At 40.6% G+C, this 25,704-nt stretch overlaps 1 protein-coding gene across 1 annotated transcript in view; it reads left to right on the forward strand.

Moving 5' to 3' along the window:
• LOC110221915 (uncharacterized) overlaps nt 1-22,614 on the forward strand; it is a 52,026-nt gene extending 29,412 nt beyond the window's left edge. Inside the window, exons 5-10 of the mRNA XM_078151705.1 lie at nt 3,432-3,556; nt 3,611-3,744; nt 4,212-4,304; nt 4,981-5,412; nt 8,643-8,790; nt 16,747-22,614. Of these exons, the coding sequence (XP_078007831.1) occupies nt 3,432-3,556; nt 3,611-3,744; nt 4,212-4,304; nt 4,981-5,412; nt 8,643-8,790; nt 16,747-17,660 (1,846 nt within the window). The 3' untranslated portion in view covers nt 17,661-22,614. The remainder of the gene's footprint in view (nt 1-3,431; nt 3,557-3,610; nt 3,745-4,211; nt 4,305-4,980; nt 5,413-8,642; nt 8,791-16,746) is intronic.
• The last annotated feature ends 3,090 nt before the right edge of the window (nt 22,615-25,704 follow it).

The raw sequence follows: 25,704 nt of genomic DNA on the forward strand, positions 1-25,704 counted from the left end.
TTCTTATGGGCTTTTCTTTTTTCAGGCAATTGGGGTTAAGTGACTGGCCCAGGGTCACACAGCTAGTAAATGTCAAGTGTCTAAGGCTGGATTTGAGCTCAGGTCCTCCTGACTGAAGGGCCAGTGCTCTATCCTCTGTGCCACCTAGGTACCCCAATCCAGCTGATTTTTGAGGATTTATTTTGTAGACCGCAACTCTGCTAAAGCTGTTGTCTCAAAAGTATCTTTGCCAATACCTTAGGATTTTCCAAGTAAATCATTCTACCATCAGCAAATGGACTGATTTATCTTCCCTTTTTATATTTCTTTATATCTTTAATTTCTTTTTCTTGTTTTATTACTATTGCTAGCATTTCTGGTATTATATCAAATAATAATGGGGAGAGTGGGTACCCTTGCTTTACTCCTTTATTTACTGGAAAAAATTCTAATGTATTCCCATTGCATATTATATTTGCTTTTGGTTTTAAGTACACCTTTTTTGATATTAAAAAAATCATTCCCTCTAGGCCTGTACTTTGAAGGGTTTTCTTCATAAATTACTGTTCTAATTTATCAAAGGCTTTCCCCACATCTATCGAAATAATCACGTGGTTTTTGAATATTTTTGTTTTTAACATTATGAATTACTGTTAATTGTTCTGCCTAACGTGGAAGCATCTTTGCATTCCTGGTATAAATCCATCTTAGTCATAGTGAATGGTTTTTTTGATAAATCTGTCAAGATTTTTAAAAAAACTTTTATTCAACATTTTTTATTGATATTGGTCTGTAATTTTCCTTCTATATTTTATCTTTCCCTGGTTTAGGTATTAGGACTGTGTTTGTCTCATGAAAAGATTCAATTTTTCAGAATAATTTGTGTAATCTGGATACTATTTGTTCTTTAAAAAGTCTGATAGAAGTCTCTTGCAAATCCATCAGGACCAGGAGTTTTTTCTTTGGTAGTTCCTTTGTACGTGGTTCTATTGAGTTATTAAATGTCTCTATTGGGCCACCTGTTAATCTGGGTATTTTATTTTTAAGGTATTCCTCTATTTCTTTTTTTTTTTTGTTCAGTTTTTTAAAAGTACATAACTCTGTTTTGTAGGTTCTGATTATTCTCTTTATTGCATTCCATTTTAATGTGATTTTACCTTGTTCATTTGCTATTTTGTTGATGTGATTTTCTGCCTTCTATCTTTTAATCAAATTGGTTAAAGGTTGATCAATTTTATCAGTCTTCTCAGAGAATCAGCTTTTGTTTTCATCATTTCTATAGTTTTTTGGTTGCTGATTTTTCTTTTAATTTTTAATATCTCCTCTTTTGTGTTTATTTTAGGTGTGTTTATTTGTTGGCTTTCTAATTAAAATGCATATTTACTTCATTAATCCTTTCTTTTTCTATTTTGTTAATGTATATTTGTAAGGATAACAGTTTCCCTATAAGGACTGCTTTAGGTGCATCGCAGAAATTTTGGTATGTTGTGTCATTATTATTGTGTTTTTTGACATAATTATTAATGTTTAAAACTTTTTTCTTGGATCCCCTCTTTATCTGGCATTTCATTAAATTTCCATCTGTGTCTGTGCCTTACTTCCTTCTGACATTGTGGAGATACCAGTGGAACACAAAGGCCATCCAAAGGGTGGTCTCTCCCTTTCTCCACGTGAGCAGCCTGCCTATTTTTCAATAATACATTTCATTGATGATACCCTTTGCTGTCAAGAATGACTAAAATAATAGGAAGATTATTCATTGCTCACGTTTGAGCTCAATATAAATTAAAATGATACTATCCAAATTAATTTACAGATTTAGATGTATGTAAACCAAACTATCAAGGAGACACTTCTTAGAGCTACAGAAATTCATTTGGAGCAATAAAAGATCTATATAATCTCAAAGGAAATAGTGAAAAAAGCAAGGACCTCCAGTTTTACTACAGAATGATAATCATCAAAACTATTTTGTAAAGGTTAAAAAATGGAAAAGCAGATCAGTGGAACAAACAAGATAAGGAAAAGTTCCCAACTGGACCTAATTGTAACTTTGGGTTACTGTGTTTGATAAACCCAAGGACACAAATCTATAGGATCATCAATTTGGAGCTTGGAAGGTACCTTTGAAGTCATCGAGTCAATATCACCTTACCTGTGATAAATCACTTTTTATTCCTGGGCAACTCTGGGGTTCCAAGACTTGAAGCTACACCACAACACTAATAAAATATCAGAAATAAAAGACGTCCCTTCATTTCAAGATGTTTGAGGCCATTAAAAAAGCCCAGCAATTTCCTATTTCTGTTGAGGTCTGAGAGATTTTGATCCCTCAAGTATAGGATGGGGTCTCTGGAATGAATTCACAAACTCAAGCATTCTCTGGGTCAAGGTGGCAAAGATTTATTGTTATGCTATACAGTGGGCAAGGATTCTCAAGGAACTTGCAACCTAACAGGAATGATGCTAAAGCTCATACAGGAAAAGTAGTGAATTATGTAGTAAGTATGCTAATTAGGTGATTCACTAGTGGAAAGGGGTGGGGGGAACAGAGGGTTCCTAGAGAGTATATTTTTGGTTTGTTATGTTTGTAACAAAATAGTTTCAGGAGTTGACATCTACAGCTTGACCTCTGGATTATATATGGTACCTGTGGGCATCAGTATTGGATAGGTCTGCTGGTACAAGATAGCTGAGCTCATACAAGAGAAATTCTACAGAGGTCAGCTTGTTCTTCTAACAGGGAGAGATAGTATGTCTCACTGGGCCCACTCAAGAGGTACTGCCAGAGTCAGGGTCCGTGGGCTGGTGGGAAACTGACAGGGATAGTGTTTCAGAGGCCAGGGAGAAATTGGGATCCAAGCACAGGCACCCAAGCACCCCATCATTTCCAGATAATCTATGCTGCTCTCCTCTCCCTCCTCTTAATTCTGGGCTCCATCAAAATAGCAATAGGCAACTTCATAGAATCATAACAAGATTTATGAGAGCCATATGGAAAATAGGTAGGAAAGAGACTCAAGAAGAAAAAGTAAACAGATGGTGAGAAAGGGCTGGTGTTCCCTAATAACTACCCCCTGGCATCTGGGTGATGGACAGTGCCCAGAGTCCTGAAAACCTGCATGCAAATCCAGCCTCAGACACTTATTGGTTTGTCACCCTGGTCAAGTCACTTAAACTCTGTCTGTCTGAGTTTTCTGATCTGCAAAATGGGGATGATAAGTCCAGGGTGGTGGTGTAGAAGAGCTACTATTTCTTTAGAAAGGGCTTTCTTTGCAGATTTTAAAACACTAGCTATTGTTATTGCTGGATTTCGAAAGGTAACCCAGAGGAATAGGTATAAAAGCTGCCTGGTAGGGGGCGGGGGGAGGGTAGACAGAAAAAAAGGTGAATGGAACAGAAGAGTGAACCCCAGGGACTGAAGACGGGGTTGGGTAAACACCTGCCCCCAGGCCTGGAGAGAGCCGGTGGACTGCAGGGCCGGTTGGGCCCCGACAAAGACCGGGGAGGACCTTTGCTCCCGCGCCCACAGGGAGCCCCACGAATTGGGCAGCGCGGACTGGAGGGTCACCTCCCGGTAGGTGGCCGAAGCCAAGGGTCAGCCGCAGCTGCTCCTCCCCCTTCCTCCCAGCCAGGCCGACCCCAAGCCCCCCACCCGCCGCGATGACGTCACCGGCGCGGGACCAGCCCGATTTCCCGGCGCCAAACTCCATCCTGGGGCTCCCAGGCTTCATCCCCACCGCCATCTTCCCTGTGGGCAAGGAGGTAAGGAGGCGGAAGGGGGAGGTTCGGAAAGGAAAAGATTGGGGACCCGGACATCTAGGCTGAGGAGCCAGACTCGATTAAACACTTAAGAGCCCGCCAGTAGGATTCTGTTAGAGGGAGAAGGGGTTGTGCGTTCATCTCTGCTGTTTCGCACAGAATGTCATGGAAGATTGTACAAGTTGTCTTTAGACTACGAGTCCAAAGGCCTCCGGGGCTGAGGGACGTCCATTTTTCCGGACTACATTTCCCAGAAATCCGGGCGGCGAAGTTCTCGAGAGACCTAACGCCAGCTTCCTTTCTCTGCTGGACTCTGAGCCTTGAGCCTCCCTCACCCATAGAAGCCAGAGGGCAGCTTCGCCTCCAGCATCCTTGTATAGACGGCGCTTTTAGACTTAGTCCCAGGCCCTAGCGGGGCGGACACTTGTCTCTGTTTCGGAGTCACGTGCCCTTCAACCTGGTCTCCATAGCAACCGCTTGACAGTGGTCCGTCGGCCTCAATCACCCCGGAAAGGGCGGAAACCCAGACCGGAGGTTCCGGGAAATGTAATCTGGAAGTGGAGGTGCGGACTGGGTCGGACGGAGGGCGGAGGGGCGGGGTTGGGGAATAACTAACTCACTTCTGCCTCAGGCGAGGAAGCGGAGACCAAAGAGATTGTGTTGTTGAGTGGCAGCCCTTGCGTCACTTGAGAACCCTCTCGCCCGAGGCCTGTGATTTTGGCAGTTGAGTTTCTTGGCCTCTGGCGTTGGGGGGAGGGGAGGGGTTGTGGAGTTGTGGGGAGGGGTATTGAGTAGACCTGGCAGGGTGCGGTTGGGCGAAGAGATTTTGCATTCCTGGGGGGCGGGGGAAGAAAGAACCTGTCTGGGTGTATGCGCATGCTCTATGGCATTACTGGGACTCTCTGGGGTCCATCCTCAGTGAGCTTTCTTGCCGCTAGGGGGCGTATGAACTTCGTGTTTATTTCTATTTTCCCAAATATCCAAAATTGCTTAGGCATTACTTGGTTAACACGTTAGCGTTTCTCTTCCTGTCACATTTTACGTTCAATGAATGATCATTTTGAAGGACCCTCCTTAACTTGTCTTAGTCTTCTAATAGCATTGTTAGTTTAATAACGCATTGTTAGTTTAATAACTCATTGTTAACTTTGGTTTCTTATACTTTAGGGTTGTCCTTGAAGGGAACATCTTTGAGGCATAGATCCTTGTGGAGTTTTGTTTTGTATTTCTTAACTTGAACAAGCTCAAATGGCTGTGGAATCTAGAGAGGCTGTAGCCCTGGATCCCCAGAATCCAACAGTGAAAGAGAGACTTCAGGTAGTAAACATGGAAGAAGAAGAGGATTACCTATGGGGAGAGAAAGGGAGCCAGAAGAGGAACAGCCCTTCCACCCAGGAGATCTTCCGCCTGAGGTTCAGGCAGTTTGGCTATTATGACACCCCTGGACCCCGAGAGGCTCTGAACAAACTCTGGGAACTTTGTCATCAGTGGCTAAGACCAGAGATACACACGAAGGAGCAGATTCTAGAGCTTCTGGTCCTGGAACAGTTCCTGACCATTTTGCCAGAGGACCTGCAGACCTGGGTGAGAGATCAGCATCCAGAGAGTGGAGAGGAGGTGGTAACTGTGCTGGAGGATTTGGAGAGAGAGCTTCTTGAACCAGGACAGCAGGTGGGAAAGGGCAAACGTAATTTATTTTGGGAAAAGAGTGTTCCTTTGTCTCCTCCATTAGAGAGTGAGCTCCTTGAGAGCAGGTGTTTTTTTTTTTCCCTACCTCTGTATTCCCATCACTTAGCACAGTGCCTTGCACATGATGGGCACTTCATAAATATTGGTTGTCTTGATTTGTTGATCAAGAAAGTGAGTAAACAGCAGCCTTTAGTGTAATTAGCTAGGACTATTAATTCGTGTATTTTTCTCTTTTTTATTCTCTTGTTGCCAGCTGCTCAACTGCTCTTGAAGATATGAGATATAAGAATTCCCTCTTAATTGTAGGGGGCTGTAGAGAATATGTTTGTGGAATCATTCAACAAATATTTTTTGAGTTCCTACTGTAGTTAAATCAGTATTATTCAGTGTGAGGGCTACAAAAAATACATAATCCTTACTTCCTCTGACCTCATTTAAAAATTGACAAAATTGTACTAGCCACAATTCAATAAACACAAAATAATAAACAATAAACAGTAAACTAAACAATAAACAGTAAAATGCCTAGCATTGTAACCTCCTTGAGGACTAAGAATCCAGTTGCAAAAAAAGGACAGTAACTATAATTTGAATTAGAATATAATAAAGATATAGGAGGGCATCTAGGTGGTGCAGTGGATTGATCTCTGGACCTGGAGTCAGGAAGTTTTCATTGCTGTTATTTATTCCTTTCTGTTATGTCCAACCCTTAGTGACCCCATTTAGGGTTTTCTTGGCAAAGATACTGGAGTGGTTTGCCATTTCCTTCTCCAGCTCATTTTATAGATGAGAAAGCTGAGGCAAACAGGGTTAAGTGACTTGCTCAGGGTCACACAGCTAGTAAATGTCTGAGGCCAGATTTGAATTCAGAAAGATGAATCTTCCAGAATCCAAGTCTGGCACTCAATTCTCTGGGTCACCTAGCCACCTGCAGCGTCAGGAAGATCTGAGTTAAAATCTGATTGGAGACTAGAGTCAGGGAAACTGGTTAAAAGGCATAAGTGCAGTGTTTCTTAAACTGTGGGTTGCGACCCCATGTAAGGGCCTGAAAAATTTGGCGACAGTAAAAGGTTTCTGAACACACAAAGACCAAAAATTAAAAATCAAACACACAATGAATCTGAGATGTTTCTGGCAGTGCTTGTGCATCTCACAACTTCACCGAAGCTTTGGTTCTAAACACGAAGCGTGTACACTTTGCACTGCGCATGACCTCTGGCCACGCAAAGCTAACAAACTGCTCTGGAAATGCAGAAAGGGGTCAGGAGTGGAAAAAGTTTAAGAAGTCCTGGTCTAGAGGAGAGGTAGAGAGAGCCTGAACTAGTAGCAATGTGAATGGAAAGGAGGAGATGCGATCAACAGGATTTATGTCTGTTTTCCTTGTTGGCCATATCCAAAGACAATGCACATCTGAGAGGGTGTTGGTTTCATTAACAGAAATAGAAGGGGTTAGGGGTGAGAAGACCTTACTTGTTTAGTTGGGGACTGTTGACCTTGGGGGGCCCCAGGTCCTTCCTTAGAAATATCTAGTAAGTAATTGCAGTCCAGAAGGGAGGTTAAAGGCACATACAAATATATTAATCCTTGGAGAACTAGTACAAGTATTTAGGGAATAGTTGACTAGTTTGGGGTGGAGGATTCCTATAGGGTAATAGTTTGAGATGAGATTAGAAAGGGAACAGGGTCTAACAAGACAGACTAAGGGATTTGAACTTTTTCAGTAATATTGGAGGAGCCAGTGAAGGGTGGTTGTTTCTGTTCTTGTTTTTGAGCAAGAGTGTGTTATGAAAAGTAGTTTTACTAAGATTATTCTTAGGAAGCAATATCTGTAGTCAATCAGTGAACATTTATTAAGCATCTTCCTTGTGTGAGGAACTATGCAAGGTGATGTGGATAGAAAGACAAAATCAACTGGACTTAGTGAGTGACTAGATATGAGGCATTAGGGAGAAAATAAAGGATGAGAGTTTTGTGACCTGGTTGACTTAATTGCCAGATTTACCTGAAAATGAATGAGATCTCTAGGGAAAGTATATATAGAAAAGAGGTAGAGGGTAAAGAACTGAATCCTGGGATAAGCCTGTTTATAAGTGTATAGAAAAGAACCATAGAACATCATAGAGAAGTGGTCAGAGAGATAGGAGAACAAGGATGGTGTGGTATTATGGAAACCAAAGAGAAGGGGGTCAAATGTGATACTGAAATGTAGGCTGAAAGTAAGCATGGAGTGGGAGGGATGCTGGTAGAGTTAAAGTGTGTTGAATTTGGGTTGGGAAGACCTTGGCTTGAATTATGAATTTTCCTCTTTTTAGAGCAAGTCTTTTAACTTCTCTGGTCCTCAGTTTCCTCGCCCTGTAAAATGTTGGACTAGATAACTTTTAAGATTTCTTTCAGCTCTCAATCTGTTATCTTCTGTCACAACAACAAAGGAGGTAATCAGATTATCCCAAGTTTCTCAGCTAGTATGTACTAATATACTCAAAATTCTCCTTAACATTCTACACTTGGGCTTTGTGCTTAAGAATAATTCTTATATATAAAATCTATGTCTGATTGCTTACTGTCTTGGGGAGGATGGGGGAGGGGAGGGAGAGAGAGAATTTGGAACTTAAAACTTTTTTTAAAAGTTTAAAAATGTTTTAACATGTATTTGGGAAAAAAATAAGATATATTAAAAAAAAGAACAATTGTTTTGTGGTAACATGGTTTTTCATACTTTTTAAAAGTTAAAGTAATGTTATGCATATGGTAGGTCCACAAATGGTTAAACTTAAAGCCCATAATTTATTTTCAGTTGGTAAAAATGGATAAATAGTACGAGGAGTTTATCCACAGTTGCTTGAAGTTTTCTTGCACATTCATCTTGCTAAATACTAAATTGTTCAGATATCCACATTGTGATAACATTAGCACAAATTTCATGAGATTTCCTGTGTATCAGTAACAAAAATTTCCTATGTGGTTAATTCTTTCATGTGCCCAGTCAGACATTTTCCCGAAAGGCAGTAGACTATTCATTAGTAGTAAAAAGTGCCTTCTGGGTTGTTTTATGGTGAATCTTAATACTGCCAGTTTGAATCTGACAAACAAGACTCTGGTTCTTCCTCCCCTGTCCTGTATCCCTGAAGGAATGTACTTTCTTTCAATATTTTATGTTTTAGCTTCCTTGGTGATTCTTTCACAAAGGCAAACATATCATTCATTATCTTCAGGTTGCATCAAGCACCCAGAGAGAGGCAGGGGCCTGGGAGAAGATGGCACCCTTGAGAGCAGCACAAGATGCACTGAATGTCCAGCTTCAGCCTATGAACGCCCAGATCAAGTGTGGGTCACCAGAGCCCCAGTTCCTACAGGAAAGAGGTGAGGAGCAAGACTGAATATCAGAAGGAGGGGAAGAAGGGAGAGAAGAGGCGGTGATGGGAGTGGGGGTTATTTTTAAATGGGTTAGAACAGGGTCTGGCTCCTCAGTTTCTTGTCTTCAGTGATTAAGAGGTAGTGTGATGTACAGGATTTGGTGTCAAAGGACATCAGTTGAAATGCTGGCTTAGCCAGTTCTAATCAGTGTGATTTTGGGCAAGTCATGTAACTTGTCTAGGCCTCAGTTTTCTTATCTGTAAAGTAAGGGGTTGAACTAAATGGCCTTTCAGGTCCCTTCCCACTTGAAAATCTGATTACATGAAGGGATTTTTATTTTAAAGACCAGTCATCTCAGGAGCTATATGATTTTATATGAGAAGGAAGCAACTAATAGACAAGGAAACATTGAAGATTAATAGTGAGGATGGTACAGGGCATAAGCTACTGGAGAAGAAGGGATGGACTGAAATCACTTGTTCATGTAGTAGGGTTTGCCTTGGCAAGGAGAAGGACCTGCCTCTTATGAGAGACTGAGGTGAAAGAAGCAATAGTAGGGGAAATCATCTGCATGACATGAAGTGAGGAGAATACTTGTCAAGCAGCCTGATTTCTTCAGTGAAATATGAGGCAAGGTCTTGGCAGAGAGGGTGGTAGTGGTGGTAGGGTGGGCCAGGGGATAGTGAATTGATTAGGGGAAGGTATGAAAGAATTGTCTTGCTGCAGTGAGAGCCCGGTTGAGATTAGGTAACATAAATTTTTAAGGGACCTAGTAAACACAATTTCAGTTTTCTTCATCATTGTTCAGGAACACTTGAGTGAGAGTGAAGGCAGAGGATGATAGGAGCAATTCAAGGTTGAGCTAGATGAGATGATAGGACCAGGGGGCAAAGGGACTCGAGAAGAGGACAGTGTAGATCTGATAGGGAAGGGAGGAGAGTAGTGTTGTTTGTCCTTCATTTTTGAAGAGGACTAATGACTTCGTGGGTGATATCTTGACTTTCGAGTGAATTGGACCTAAGTGAGGCAGAGTTGCACAAAGTCATTAGCCTCACTCTCTCTTCCTGAGTCATTGAAGTCCAGTGGCAGAACAAAAGTCAAGACTGGTGATGGCCCAGGATGCAGTGGATGACCTTGGCATCTTCAGTGCCTGACCAAACTCTTGAGTGCTCCACAGCTCTTGCTTCAGCCACCTTCATGGCCGTTGGAACAGATTGTTCTCATCTGCCCATTCTGTTGGGGGGGAATGTCTTCATATGCTTAGACATCCCCCTAACTCACCGATGAGTTTGAGGCCTATTGGTGTCCTTCAGCCTGGTTTAGCCCCTCTGCCTGGGTAGTTGGAGCCACAGATGAGTCAAGTGAAAGTGGATACCAAGGGTGGACGAGCAGCCCTGAAAAGGCTCGGTAAGCCCTCACACCAGACGTGCTGGTGTTCTGTGGAGTACTAGCTACCTGGCAACTGCCCATCAGCAGATGCTAATTAAAGTGTTTATCTTCTAGTCTTATCTATAGATTCATTGATCTCCAGTTAAAGGTAGGAGGAATTAATCTCCAGGAGGATAATCTGTGGGCTGACGAATTCTCTAACATCCAATAAATACAATCAGCATTACTGATCTTGAAGATTCAAGGAGAGGCTCATTCTCTAGTGCCTACAAACAAGTCCATGTCTACCCTATCTTTAAAAAAAACTTGATTCATCCTTCCATCCCTGGTAATTACCATCTTATATTTCTTCTGAATTGTAGCTAAACTCCTCAAAAAGGCTGTCTGTAATAGGTGCCTCCACTTTCTTCTCATTCTCTTAACTGCTTACAATTTAGGTTTTATCCTTATCAGTCCATTGAAACTGCTCTCTCCAAAGTTACTAATGAACTCTTAGTTGCCAAATCTAATGTCCTTTTCTTAGTCTCATTCTCATTGGCCTGTCTGTAGTCCTTGATGCTGTTGAACACTCTCTGGTCCTTCATACTCTTCTCTCTACATTTTTGAAACACCACTCTCTCCTCATTCTTCTGCTTTTCTGACTGTTCCTTCTTGGTCTTTATTGCTGGATCTTCTTTCAGGATCCCGGGCTCTCTTCTTTTCTTCCTCTTTACTGTTTCCCTTGATGATCTCATCAGCTTCCATGGATTTAATTGCCATCTCTGTACTGAAGATTTTCAAATCTACCTATCCTTCTCCAGACTTTCTGCTGACCTCCAGTCACTCCTCTCCAGCTGTCTTTCAGACATCTCAAGCTGTATGCACAACAGACACTTTATACTCACTATGTCCAAAATGGAACTTGTTATCTTTCCCCCTGAATCTTCCCCTTTTCCTGCCATCCCTATTACTGTAGACAGCAATAGCATTCTTCCAGTCCCTTACGCTCACAACCTAGAGTTTCTTCTCTACTCTTCACTATATCTTACCCTACATCCATGTTCTTGCCAATGCCTGTCAGTTTCACGTTTGCAGCATCTCTCAGGTACGCCCCCCTTCTCTCCTTTAACACTGCTACCACTCCAGTGCAGGCCCTCCTCATCTCATAGCTAGACTTACTGCAATAGCCTACTAGTAGCTCTTATACCTTACTCCTCACTGTGTAGTCTTTGATCCAGTGACATGGCCTCCTGGCTCTTCCAGGAACAAGAAAGAAAGAAAGAATTCAAATACTATGAGATGATGGAACTAAAGGGCACTTTGGAAATGTTAAAAGCATAGTACACATTTCTATTTCCTTAAATCTTGCTTTAAAAGCATATAATAATGAAAATATCATGATAGAGCAATTAGTAATTCTAGTAATGTTTATATTCTTAGCTTTTTGAATAAATAATTCTATGTAAATTTTTAAAAGTTTAATTGAGTAGAAACTCATTGGATCAGAGACCTACGGTTTGGAGGGACCTCAGAAACCACATAGTCCAGGGGTTCCTAACCCTTTGTGTGGTCATGGACCCCTTTGACTATGGGCCTTTTTTCTGAATAATGTCCAGCAAATACGTAGGCTTATAAAGGAAACCAGTTACATTGAAATAAGGTTATCAAAAACTTTTTTTTAAAGTTCACATACCTCAGTTTAAGAAGCCCTGATGTAGTACTAACCTCTTATTTTACAAATGAGGAATCTGAGGTCCTTGGAAATAATTGACTTGCCCAGGGTCACTACACAAGTGGTAAGTAACACAAATAGTCTTTGAACCCTGGTCCTCTGATGCTAGCCCCAAGGCTTGTTCTGTTGCCGCACAGTCTCTCCTAATGGTAATTTGCATCTCAATGAATGATGCCTATAGGAAGCCTGGTTGTTCTAGTCATAAAGCTATAACCAGTGCATCACCCTCGACCTACTAGCAGCTTAGGTTAATTGTGAGCAAAGTAACCAAAAGTCAGATAGCAGTCTAGCAGGACTGGCCTGTGAAACTTAAGCCTACCAACAAAGTGCCCTTCATTTTTTCTAGCATTCTTCCTCTTTCCAAGTTCTTGGGCCCAGTCTTTTCTACTGTTTCTGGTTCATTCCTCCCAAGAATGGCCAGATAGCTTTCTCACGGAGGAAGGGGCTGCAGGGTACCTCCTGCTTATAGGAATTCATTACGGCCAGAAATAACTTCATCCTTAAAATACTGAATTAGTATAACCCAAGGGGATTTGAAAGATCCTTTCTTTCCTCCATGGGAAAATGGATTTGAGTTCAGCAGGGCAAATTTCCATAGTCCTCCCTCTCCCGTTGGCAAATCTGTTTCAGAAGAACACCATCCTTTGTCTTGGAAGGTAACTACCTCCTTTGGGGGAGATGGTGCCAGAAAAAACCATCCCTCCCATGGAGAGATGCTGATTGGCATTCGTTAAGCAAAGATCATGAGGAACCTGCTACCAATTTTTTGCCTATGATAGCACGGGAAGGAAAAGCCACACTTCATGAATTAATGTAAGTCTAGAGACCAGAATGAGAGATGTCACAGCCTCACTCTAGTCTGTCCAGGTCAGGCCACATCTGGATGGAGTACTGTGTTCGTTTCTGGCTGCCATATTTTAAGAAGGCTATTTACAAGCTAGAGCAAGTCTAAAAAAAGTGATCAGGATGCTGAATGGACTCACAACCATGCCTCAGGAGAAATCAGTCAAAAGAACCTGGAGTGTTTAGTCTGGAGAAGAAGACACCTAGGGAGACATGGCCACTGTCTTTAAATATCTAAAAGCTTCTTATATGGAAGAGGAATTAGGTTAAATTTTATCAAAGCCCCAGAGTACAGAACTGTAGGCAATGAGTGGAAGTTTTGGAGAGGCTTCATTTTTAGGCTGATTATAGGGAAGAAATTCCTAATGATGACTGCTGTCCAGCTTTGGAATGAATGACCTGAGAGGACAGTAAGATGGTAGTTATTGGAGTACTTTAAGCAGAGATTGGACAAATGTTTGTTGGAGAGAATTTAATTCAGTTCAGCTAACTTCAAGAATATTTATATAAGGCTCTGTACTTGAAATAGAGCATAATAACCCCAACCCTCAAGAAGCTTACGTTCTACTGAGAGGATCCAATTTGTACCCAGAAAAGTAAATACGAGAAAATTCCAGGAGGGAAGCAACAGCTGGTACTGGGGATAGCAGGAAGGGCTTAGTGTTGGAGGTGGAATTGAAGGAAGTTGGAGATTGTAAGATGTAGAAAGGAAGAGGCATTCCAAGCCTGGAGGGCAGCCTGGGCAAAGCCATAGGAAAGGGGGATGGAATGCAGGGATTGCATTATTTCAGAAAGAAGTTGTACTAGATGGCCCTCAGTCATCTGGCCTCTCCCACATCTGCTAGTCCATGTTGTTTGGCTTGGAAGAGTGTAAACCAAGTGCTGTGGGGGTTCAGAGGAGGGAGAGATGATCTCTAGAGCATGGAATCAGGGAGGCATCATGATGGAGGAAGCATTTGAGCTGAGCCTTGAAGGATAGATAAGATGCTGACAAACAGAGATGGGGACTTAAGGGAGGGCTATGTGGATTTCAGGTGACTGTGATAGGGCAGTCCTTGCTTTAGCTAGCCCAGAACCAAAACCATCACTGCTTGTTACAGGAGGAGAGTGTAGCCACTGCAGGGGTGACATTCTGGGCATTTCTCCTCCTTCCTACATTGTAGTTAACCACTGAGTCTCTCTCTTTTGGTGGTAATAAACAGTTTTTCTCTCTCCCTTCTTTACTTAAAGCCCTTTTGATTAGATTTATAGGAATCAGGCATATCCCCCCCCCTTTTTTACCATAATATTTAGTTTTTTTCCAATTACATGTAAAAAAGTTTTTTACATTCTTTTAAAAAAAAATTTGAATTCCAAATTCTCTCCCTTCCTCCCTTGTCTCCCCTCTCATTGAGAAGACAAGCAATTTGATATAGGTTATACATATGTCGTCATGCAGAACATTTCCATATTAGTAATGTTGTAAAAGAAAACACAGACAAATCCTGAAGAAAAATAAAGTAAAGAAAAAGCATTTGCATTTAGATTCCATCGCTTCTTTCTCTGGACATGGCATTTTTCATACGTAGCGTTTTTCATCATAAGTCATTTGGAATAGTTTTGACTCATTGTATTGCTGAGAATAGTTAAGCCATTCACGGTTGATCATCATACAGTATTGCTGTTCCTGTCCAATGTTCTCCTTTTTCTGCTCACTTCACTTTGCATCAGTTTATGTAAGTTTTTCCAGGTTTTTATGAAACTATTCTGCTTTTCATTTCTTATAGCACAATAATTTTCTATCACAGTCATATACCACAACTTGTTCAGCCATTCCCCAATTGATGGGCATCTTCTCGATTTCCACTTCTTTGCTACCATGGAAGAACTGCTATAAATATTTTTGTACATATAGTCCTTTTCTTTTTTCTTTGAACTTTTTGGGATACAGACTTAGAAATGGTATTGCTGGGCCAAAGGATATGTACAGTTTTATAACCCTTTGGCCATAGTTCCAAATTGCTCTCCAGAGTGGTTGGATCAGTTCACAACTCTACCAACAGTGTATTAGTGTCCCAGTTTTCCAATATCCCCTCCAATATTTGTCATTTTCCTTTTTTGTTATATTAACCAATCTGATAGGTGTGAAGTAGTACCTCAGAGTTGTTTTAATTTCCATTTTTGTACTTAATAGTAATTTAGAACATTTTTTTCAAGACTACAGATAGCTTTGATTTCTTTTTCTGAAAACTGCCTGTTCATATCCTTTGACCTTTTATCAACTGGGGAATGACTTGTATTCTTTTAAATTTGACTGAGTTCCCTATATATTTGAGAAATGAGGCCTTTATCAGAGAAACTTGTTGTAACACCTGCCCTCCTAGTTTTCTGCTTTCCTTTTAATCTTGGCTACATTATTTTTTTTTTTGCAAACTTTAAAAAAATTAATGTAGTCAAAACTTTGCATTTTATATCTTCTCTGTCTCTTGTTTGGTCATAAATTCTTGCCTTCTCCATGGATCTGAGAGGTAAACTAGTCCTTACTCCCCTAATTTGCTTATGGTATCACCCTTTCTGTTTAAATCATGTAATACATTCTGCTATCTGTTTCCATTTTATGGGTGAGTTCATCCCATTCACATTCACAGTTATGATTACTGTGTATTTCCCTCCATCCTATTTTTTTAATTAAGCATTTTATTTTCCCCCAATTACATGTAAAAACAGTTTTCAACATTTGTTTTTAAAATTTTGAGTTCCAAATTATCTTCCTCCCTCTCCACTCCCACATTGAGAAGACAAGCAATTTGATGTAGCTTATATATGTGTTATGATGCAAAACATTTACATATTAGTTTTGTTGTAAAAGAAAACAGACCAAAAAAAAAACCCAAACCCAAGAAAAGTAAAGAAAGTAAACAAAAATATGCTTTGATCTGTATTCAGACTCTATCAGTTCTTTTCTCTGAGTATGGATTGCATTTTTCATCATAAGTCCTTCAGAGTTGTCTTGGATCATTGTATTGTTGAGAATAGCTAAGTCATTCGTAGTTACTTGTCTTACAGTATTGCTGTTACTGTATACAATGTTCTCCTGGTTCTGCTCATTTCACTTTGCATCAGTTCATGTCAGTCTTTCCAGGTTTTTCTGAGAGCATCTTGCTTATTATTTCTTGTAGCACAGTAGTATTCCATCATAATCATATGTCACAACTTGTTCATCCAATTCTCCAGTTGGTAGGCCTTTGGACGCAGTTCCAAATTGCTCTGTGTAATGGTGGAATTGGTTCACAACTCCACCAACAGGGCATTAGTGTCTCAGTTTTCCTACATCCCCTCCAACATTTGTCATTTTCCTTTTCTGTCTTATTAGCCAACCTAATAAATGTGAGGTGTAGTACCTCATTGTTTTAATTTGCATTTCTCCAGTCACTAGTGATTTAGAGCATTTTTTTCATATGTCTATAGATAGTTTTGATATTATTTCATTTGAAAACTGACTATTCATATCTTTTGATCATTTATTAATTGGGGGATGGTTCTTATTTTTGTAATTTTGACTTAATTATATATTTGTGAAACGAGGCCTTTATTAGAGAAATTTGCTTCAAAAATTTTTTCACAGTTATGAGTGCTAATTGTATTTCCCTCTATCCTATTTCTCTTGTTTAATTCTATTCTCTGTCCTTTCATCCTGTCCTTCCTCAATAGTGTTTTACTTCTGACTACCATTTTCCCCCATCTGCCCTGTCTTCTGTCAGCGGCCCTCCCACCCAATCTGTAAAAGAGTGTTGGAATAGATGCCTTCTGGGGACCCATTGCACTCTAAATCTGTGATTTTGTCACCTTTCTTATTCTCAGTTTCCTAATATGTAACAATAAGGAAAATCATAGTTCCTGCTTATTAAAAGAGTTGTAATAACGGCAACAGGTAATGTACATAAAGGGCTGGGGGGATGCGAATCCTTGGCAGTATTCCTTTAAGGAGGTTTCTTTCTCTCAGCACTCATGACATTTGTGTTTTCTCTTGATCATTTCAGATTTTGAGACTAGTATCAAGTGGTCCTTTCCAAAGCAGGAACTTCCTGAAGAAATAGAGTCAAAGGAGAGGATATCTGGAAGATTCCCAATGGATATTTCCAAGGGAACCACGATTGGAGAAGCCTATGAATGTGAAGGCACTTTAGATGAGAAGCAAGAAGACACAATGGAGAAAATAGACGGATCCCTTTCCCAGGATGGAATTATGTTAGTGACCATCCCTTCTGAAAAAACTCTCCTAGGAGAGAATGGTGATGAGTATGGTGAAAGTCTGAGTAGTTGCCATTTGAGCTCAGACCTGGTTATACAACAGAAAGGAGAGAAACCCCATATATCTAATACAAATGACCAAAACTCTAGCCAGAATTCGTCTTCTAGTGTACATCAAAGAGATCAGACTATCAAGAAACCTTTTGAATGTAATGAATGTGAGAAAACCTTCAAGCAGAACTCAGAACTTCGAAAACATCAGAAATGTCATATGGGAGTGAAACCCCACAAATGTACTCAGTGTGGGAAAGCATTTGGCCGTGGTTCTGATCTTAGGAAACATCAAAGAATTCATACAGGAGAGAAACCCTATTCGTGTAGTGAATGTGGGAAAGCCTTCAGGGGGAGCTCAGACCTTATTCAGCATCAAAGAATTCACACTGGAGATAAACCCTATCATTGTAGAGAATGTGGGAAAGCCTTCAATCAGACCTCTTCCCTTATTCAACATCAGAGAATTCATACTGGAGAGAAACCCTATGAGTGTAATGAATGTGGGAGAGCTTTCAATCAAAGCTCAGCTCTTACTCAACATCAGAGAATTCACACTGGGGAGAAGCCCTATTCATGTAAAGAATGTGGGAAACCCTTCAGGCATTGGTCTGGCCTTATGACACATCGAAGAGTACACACCAAACTTTGACCTTATGCATATTCTGAATATGACAGATCTTCAGACAACTTGTAACTTTTGTTAAGTTTCAGAAAAATATACTGGGATTATAATAACCCCATAAAGCAATTATGAGCTTCTCAAGGCAGGATCTATGTTTGTCTTATTGTGTTTGGTCCTTGCCTGAGTGCCATGTGCCTATGAGAAATAAGGTTTATTTTGTGATAGATTAATCGGAGTGATAAGTGGAGGAAACATTAAGTATTTACCTCCTCCCTTAACTTTTTAGGAAATTCAAGGAATGTGAAATAAATGGGAATGTAACATCTTGAGCTGGAGTTTAGTTACTGCAAGAAACTGTGGATTGGATACATCAGATTTACTTTCCTTTAGCCACTGTCAGGGAATTCCTGTATTTGTTGTTGTTTGTCATTGACATCAGGGTGACATGGATATTGTTAGTGACTCTCCCCCTGGGTGTGATCATCCCCTACCTCCAGTGACACCTGTCTCTGAGGAACAGTACTAATGAGGAGAGTGATTCCAATATATATTTTTTTCTCATGGGAATAAATGCAGATAGTCTCCATGTCTCTGAAGAGGGCTGACAGTGAGGAGGGGCTATTAATTAGTATGCCAAGAAAGAAAGGAGATAGATACACTCGTGTAGTTTCTTAATACTTGGCATGTAAGGCATTTACTGTTATTTTTGTAAATAGTTATCTTCTAAGAGGGGAGGGCATATAATTTTTGCCATTTCATAGGAACTGATGTCCCAAGAAAAGGAGGGTTGTACTTAAGGGGATTAGGACAGGTTTGGGTGCCCAGAGCCCCCTCCTCAGGCTGTACAGTATAGACAGGTAAGTCCTCTGAGATGAATTGGGGACAGTTTCTTTTTAAAGGGTCCAAACAGAAAGCTATTGGAGTGGAGAACTAAAGAGTGACAAACATAGGATTTCACAAAGATTTTTATTTCTGTTCAGGTAGAGAGGACTGGGCCTTGAGCCAGGTAGAAAGGATGTTTAATTTAATAAGTAGTTCAAATCTCAGTTATTGATCCCTCCCTATTTCACCTCTCCCCTTAGCCAAAAGTTATCTTGAAGCTTGACCAAACTCAGGTCTTGAGGTCCTTGTCCTGAGGAGCACACCTTTATGTCTTCCTGGCCCAATGGGACATCTCACTTCCTTATTACTTTCTTCAGGGAGTGGGTGGTTTGAGATATTTTCTGTTTTCTCTCAGGTCAGTGCTGAAAAACTATGATTTGGAAGGGGTGTCACTGGCTCAGTTCTTTGAGTGGGTACTTAGTCTATAGAAACACGGCCCTTCTGACCTGAGAAGGTAGAGAAGACGCTGTCTAGCTTCTCTGCTCCTGGAAGTCACATTTTTCCACGTTGCTGTGGATTTGGCTTAAATGACTTCATCTTTCTCCTGTAGACTTTTCCAACTGCAGTCTTGGAAAGGGATTTTACTTTTTACCTCTTTGATCAACCAGTGCTATGAAAGCTATTACTAGTGAGGAAAGGAGTGTGGGTATGCTGTGTGCATATATGTATTGTAAGCACATGTGTATTTTTGTTGGCCATTCAATATTTTTGTTCTTTTCATTGCTTACCTTACCCTTATTCCTGCATTGGATAGAATGGAAAGTCTTTCCTTGAGATCTCATTTTTTAAAACATGAGTTGTCTCCCGGCATCAGAATCTTTTGCCATTGTTCAGTCCTTCCTGTTATGTGTTGGTGAAATTAGGAGGACGTGGCCCTGGGAATTGGGAAGTGGGTGATTTAGTAACCACACCAGTAGAACTCAACTTGGGCATACTACCTAGCTCACTGATGAATAGATATCATGCTTGCAGTGGCAGCTGATAAGTCCTGGATTTGGGTTTGGGGAGTGGACATAAGGAAAGCATCCCTCCACTAACATAGGGAAATGGCATCATGGTGACTGTGTTGGAATGGTTGGCAATTTCTGGATTTAGAAATATTTCTTTTTAGACCAGTTAGTCCACATCATTAATACCTGTCCAGGATGTGCAGGTATCAAGCATAGGACCAAAGGAAAAAGACTAAAAGCATAACAGGGTTATGGCCAAATCCTGAGTAGCTATGGAATTAGAGGGAGCCACCATGGTGTTTTTGCTGGAGATGGGATTGGTGGTAGTTGGAGTCTACAGTGAGACCTGAGGTCTGGGGTTTAGGGTTGGAGGGGGTAGGCTGTCCTATTTTTAGCTCTGTTAATCTAGTTCTTGGATATAAAATGTTATGAAGCATTTTTTAGATGCTGAGTCAACCAGGTCTTCTCCCAAGGCATGTGGTTTTTCTGTGGAGAGAACAGGTGAGACATGGGATAAGTAAGAGATTGGAAACTATAAGCAATCCTAAATCTCAGAGAAGCCTAAGAGTTTGGCATCTCAGAGATTAGTCCCATACTTGATTGAGAATTCTTGCTACAATATCCATGAAAACCTGTGAGGTTTCATTACCTTCAGAGGCAACCCCTACCACTTTTGTACATCCCTAACTAGAAGTTTTTACTGACATCAAATGTAAATGTGTCTGCAGATTCTGCCCCTGAGGCCAAGCTGAGTAAGTCTAATCCTTCTTTCACTTGACAGGCCTTCAGATACTTGACAATTACCGTTACTTCAACAAATCCTCTTGGGCATCTTCTCCAGTTTTTGATCTTGGGTGCCCTCTTGTGGATATGCCACATCTTGTCAATGTCTTCAAAACCTATTGTGTCTCCTTGTTTCATTAGAGGCAGGCTTCATTAGAGGTGCTTAGGCTGGCAAGACTTCATTCTTTTATCTTTGATAAAGCTGTGCTGGCATCTAGAATTAAACATAATACTCCAGATGTGGTCCATTTAAAGCCGAGGGCAGCAGAACTTTTACTGTCTGGATTGACACTGATCCTGTCAGTGAAGCTTAGTATAGCATTGGTTTTTTTGACTGTTGTCACAGTGCCGACTCTTATTGGACTTATGGTCCACTGGAACCTCCAGATTTGTGTGTATGTGTGTGAGAACTGATGCTTACCTGTCCTCTACTTGAAAAATTGGTGGTTTTGAACAAAGTATAGAACTTTATTTTGATGTGTATGAAGTTTCATCTTATTTGACTTAAGCCATCATTTGTCTTGTCAAAGGTCTTTTTGTAAACTGAATCTGTCATCCAACAGGTTAGCTGTTCTTCTGAACTTTATGCCATGTGACAAACATACCTTCTTTGCCTTCTTACAAGTTATTGATGAAATATTGAAGAGCTTAGGGTCAAGGACAGGTAGCTGAGACAGTCCACTGGAGATCCTCTTTGAAGTGATGCTCCATTGGTGACTATTTTTTTGGGTTTGTTCAGACCCACTTACCTGTACTGTTACATAGCCCATACCTCTCCATCTTGTCCCTAAAGATAATGTGAGAACCTTTGCTAAATGCTTTGTTCAAATCTAGCACTTCTGATAAACTGTATCTACATCATTCCCCTGATCTACCAGTCTAATTACCTTCAGTAGATGCAGTGAGTTTAGGCTGGCAAGATTCCATTCTTTATTCTTGATAAAGCTGTTGCTGGCTTTTAGTAATCTCTTTTTCTTGTTATCCGTGCTTGTGAACTATCTCTTTAATAGTGTTTTAGAATATTGTTAAGAAAAAAAGTCAAGCTCTCTGTCCTGTTCTTGCAGACTCCAATCTCATCTCTTTTTTTTGAAAATTGGGAACATTTGCTCTTGTCTTATGAGACTCATTTACAACTTTACAAATAGATTGCAGAACTGGAGGAGGATGGAGCTTAGGTAATTCAAGAATCATTGTTGTCATGGAAATTTAGGGTAGAGTGTGGCAAATGAATTAAAGTTGGATGGGTCAAAATGGTTTATGATACAGTAAAGTTCAGCAGAGAAGAGTGTGGGTAGATAGCATTCAGTCCCATGGGGGCTGGCTCCCTCACCCCCTCCATCTTAAGCCATGGGCAGCATGGTGGATGGTAGCTCAGATAAGCAGAGGGATTTGGGTTCTGCTCAAAGGCATGGCACTTTTAGGGCCCTGGGTTTACATGGAGTCTTCAGACAAAGTGCTTGCTTTGGCAGTTGTCACGTTGCTGGTGGGGTGATAGGGTCAGGGAACATGGACTAGCATCTAAAGTAGGGTTTCTAAAAATTAACTGGGAAGGCTAACTCAGGATGAGGAAGGTAGAATTCTAGCTGTGTTGTATCAGCAGGTTTGTGGGAGAGCTTCTGCAGCCAGTACTGACTAGAAATGAGTGCAATTAAGGTTTAACCTTACCCAGCAGTGTGTAACAGCTGACATGCTTAGGAGAGCGGGACCATGGAGTCTTCTAGTCATTCATTTGTACTCTCCAAAATACATGAAGAAAAGAAGTTGCATAAGAAAAATTTTCAGAATTATTGGATATGGGACAGACTGCATATCACCAGAATCCACTGGATGCTAACAATAACCAATCCCAGATTCAACTCACACAGATCTATTATTGTTAATTATAGAGCTACAGGAATAACGTGACTCTACAAGCAAATAAGTAGAAAAAACTCACCTTCAAAGAGCAGCAATTTGAGTTTTTCACCTAAGATGAGAAAAGACAGAATTTCAATATGATCTATAAAAAAATTAAGGAAAATTGGACTTCATCCCAACAGCTATTGTACTCTTCTGCTAAATTCTATATACTATTTAATACTTTTCTCTAAAAATGGGCATTTGGAACTCCCGTGGTTGTTATAAGAATTTCTACAGGAGTAAGCCCTCTTCAAGGACTTTGATATGCACACCAACTCAGAAAGAGAACTTCAACAGGTAAATCCTAAAAAAAAAAAACACCTTTACAGCTATGAATGACTAATTGATAACAATGTAAATTCTGTGTTGGGTTTAACAGATGTATTATGATATATAATTGTCTCAAAGTGTGGGGAGATTACTTTGGGAGGGGACATCAAAATAAACATTATCCTTATGAAAAAGTCTCCAGTTGTGTCTCTCTGTAGTCATCATATTTATTTCTTACAGCATTGTACTGTTCTATAACATTCCAGTACCACAATTTGTTTAGCTATTCCCTAATAGATGGACATGTATTGCTTCTAGTTCTTTGGCAGCCAGTCAGTAAGCTGTTATTAGACATCTAGTAAGGGCCTGTTGTGTGCCAGGCACTATGCAAACAGCCCTTGATCTCAAGAACCCTCATAGTCTAATGGGGGAGACAGCATGCAAAATTTTTTGTACAAAAAATAGATACAGGATAAATTGGAGATAATCAGCTCAGGGAAGTCACTAGCATTAAGGGAGACTGGGAAAGGCTTCTTTTAGAAAGAGGGATTTTAGCTGGACTTGAAGGTAGCTAAGGAAGCCAAGAGGTATAGATGAGGAAGGAGAACGTTCCTGGCATGGGGGACAGCTGCTATATTTTTGTGAATATGGATCCTTTCTTTTTACTAATAACTCTTTGTGGGGAGGTATATGCCAAGAGTGAAATCTTAAGGTCAAAGGGTATAGACAGTTTAGCCACTTCAATTACATAATTTCAAATTGCTTTCCAGAGTGGTTTTTACTAATTCATAGCTCCACAGATATGTGCCTATCTTTCCACGGCTCCTCCAACATTGACTGTTCCCATCTTTTGTTGTTATCTTTGTCAGTTTGCTGAGTGTGATACGAAACGTTAGGGTCATTTTGATTTGTATAGCTCTTATTTAAGGGATTTGGAGAATTCTTCCTTATGGTTCATAGTTTGCCATTCTTGTTCTGAGAACTATTCGTTCTCGGTTCACTTTTTTTTAGTAGTTCTTTAGTTTTTTAGTAGTTTAGTAGTTAGACTTTTTGGTCTCTGTTCCTTTTTAACACATAAAAATTGAGGACCTCCAAAGAAACTTTGCGTGAATTTTATGTGTTGATATTTATTGTATTAGGAATTTAAACATTCTGGTGTTATTATGAAAGCAGTATGTTGGTTGTCTATTTATCTTTTATATATAGACCCTTAACTGAGATTCATTACAAAGATTTTTTTTCCCAGATTGTCTTCCTTTCAATTAATCTTGCTTTAATTTTTTACTTTAGAAGGTTTGTCAGAAATTGTAATGATCACAGGTTTGTAGTTGAAAGAATCAACTTTTTTTCTTCCTTTAAAAACCTGCCTGCTTCCAGTCCTGAGATCCTATCTACTCTTCAGTTTTTCAGAGATTGCTGACGGCAGCCCAGCAGTCACATCCATAAGTTCTTTCTGTACCCTGGGGTGTAGTTCATGCAGACCATGTTTGGCTCTTAGAATTTATAAACCTCTCGCCGGACAGCAGCCAAGTCTCCTCTCTCTCAGAAACGTGATATCAGTGCCTTTTAACCCCAGTTCTTCATGCCTCCGTTTCCCATTGTCAGTTTTTGTTTTTGTTTTTTGTCCCTGTGAACCCTTGCTAAAAGTTCTCAGGACTCAGGTTTATTTGGGAACCTTAGCATTGATAGCCAGGGGTTTCAAAGAAGCAAAAGGGACAGGGCCGAATCTGTAAAGGGTTTGTTTTTTTTTCCAGGAAACCGAAAACATTTCAGACCCTCAGCTTCATCTTCCCCTTTGTGTCTGCAAATAGGGAAAAAAGAAAAAAACAACCTTCTGCCTTCTCCCAAGGTCCCAGTTTCCCAGTCTGGACTTTGCCTCAGAGTGGGTGGTCACAGGAAGGGGGCTACACCTCTGTGCATAGATACAGGCCTTGCTGGAAGCTGAATTCTACATAGACCCCTGGTAAGATTATGAGCTTGCTGCTGCCTTTCTGGCCCTCCCTGCTGGGGGACTGGGGAGCAGGGCTCTGGAGAGGAACTGCTTGGCATAGCTGTGAACAGAGGCACAGGCCTCACCCATTTAAACACCTAAAGAATATATACAGGATTCATGCCAGCCCAGGAATCATGTCTGGGGGATCTCGGATCATAGAACTCCCCTTCATTTCACACAGCAGGCGCTCTCTCTACTGGGCTCTTTCTCCTCTTCACTTCTGAGGTCTTATCCATCCTTCAGGGCCTAGCTAACCCAAGTCCTAATTCTTTCTACTTACTCCAGCCCTTCTTGTTTCTTCCCTTCTCTGAGCTCTTAAGAGTCTCAGATACACACCCTTCAGCCTATGCTTACAGTCTTTTATGCTCTCTAATTGTTTCATGGTTAACCGGGTCTCAAACTAACCAGTAACCTCCTGAAAAGCAAAGGTCATGTATTAGACTCTTTTTTGCCTCTACACACACACACACACACACACACACACACACACACACACACACACACACACACACACACAGAGTACCCAACACAGAATAAATGATAAATGTATAATAAAGTCTTATTGATTTATGGATGGATTGACTATAATACAGAAGGTAGGTCATATACATTTCACACCTATAATCAAGTGGTATATTCCTAACCAAATAAAGGATAAAGGCAATTACAAAAGATAAAATAGATAGCAGGTCCCACCAAACCTGAAAGGCTTCAAGTGTGGTCTGGTGAGGGATTATATCTGTTGTTTAAGAACCAAGATAAGTTTGAAGTCTCATACCCAGCAACTTGGGCACCCAGGTGATGAATTTTTGATTTCTCACTGACTCGCAAAGATTAAGGCATGGTAAAGTCATAGTCTGCTTCACCCGACGGCACCCATTGGGAGTGATGAAATCATAGCTCTTCGGACATATTTAAATTATATATATAAATCTGTGTGTATGTATGCATATGCATGCACACATAAACACAGGTGGAACAGACACGACTGACTTGGACAGCTCTAAACTGGTTGATTCTAAGGTAGATTTCTCTCCCTCCCCCCTCATCCCCCCCCTCCTGCCCAGGGTTCTGGTCTAGCCTTTTCAACCTTATAGTAGCTGTCATGATCAGTAAATCAGGGCCAAGAGCCCTCTCAAACTTGAGGCTGTTACTCTGAGTACCAGTATTTTCCAGGCCTCTATGTAATGTGTTGAATCATAAATCTTCTTTCTGGACTTAGATTGCTGGTGTGTATGACTTTATTAAGCACCTATTGTGTACCAAGTCCTGTGCTAGGCACTGGATACAAAAC

The sequence above is a fragment of the Phascolarctos cinereus genome, unplaced genomic scaffold, assembly GCF_003287225.1.
Source record: "Phascolarctos cinereus isolate Bilbo 61053 unplaced genomic scaffold, phaCin_HiC Scaffold_4;HRSCAF=312, whole genome shotgun sequence".
Lineage (NCBI taxonomy): Eukaryota > Metazoa > Chordata > Mammalia > Diprotodontia > Phascolarctidae > Phascolarctos > Phascolarctos cinereus.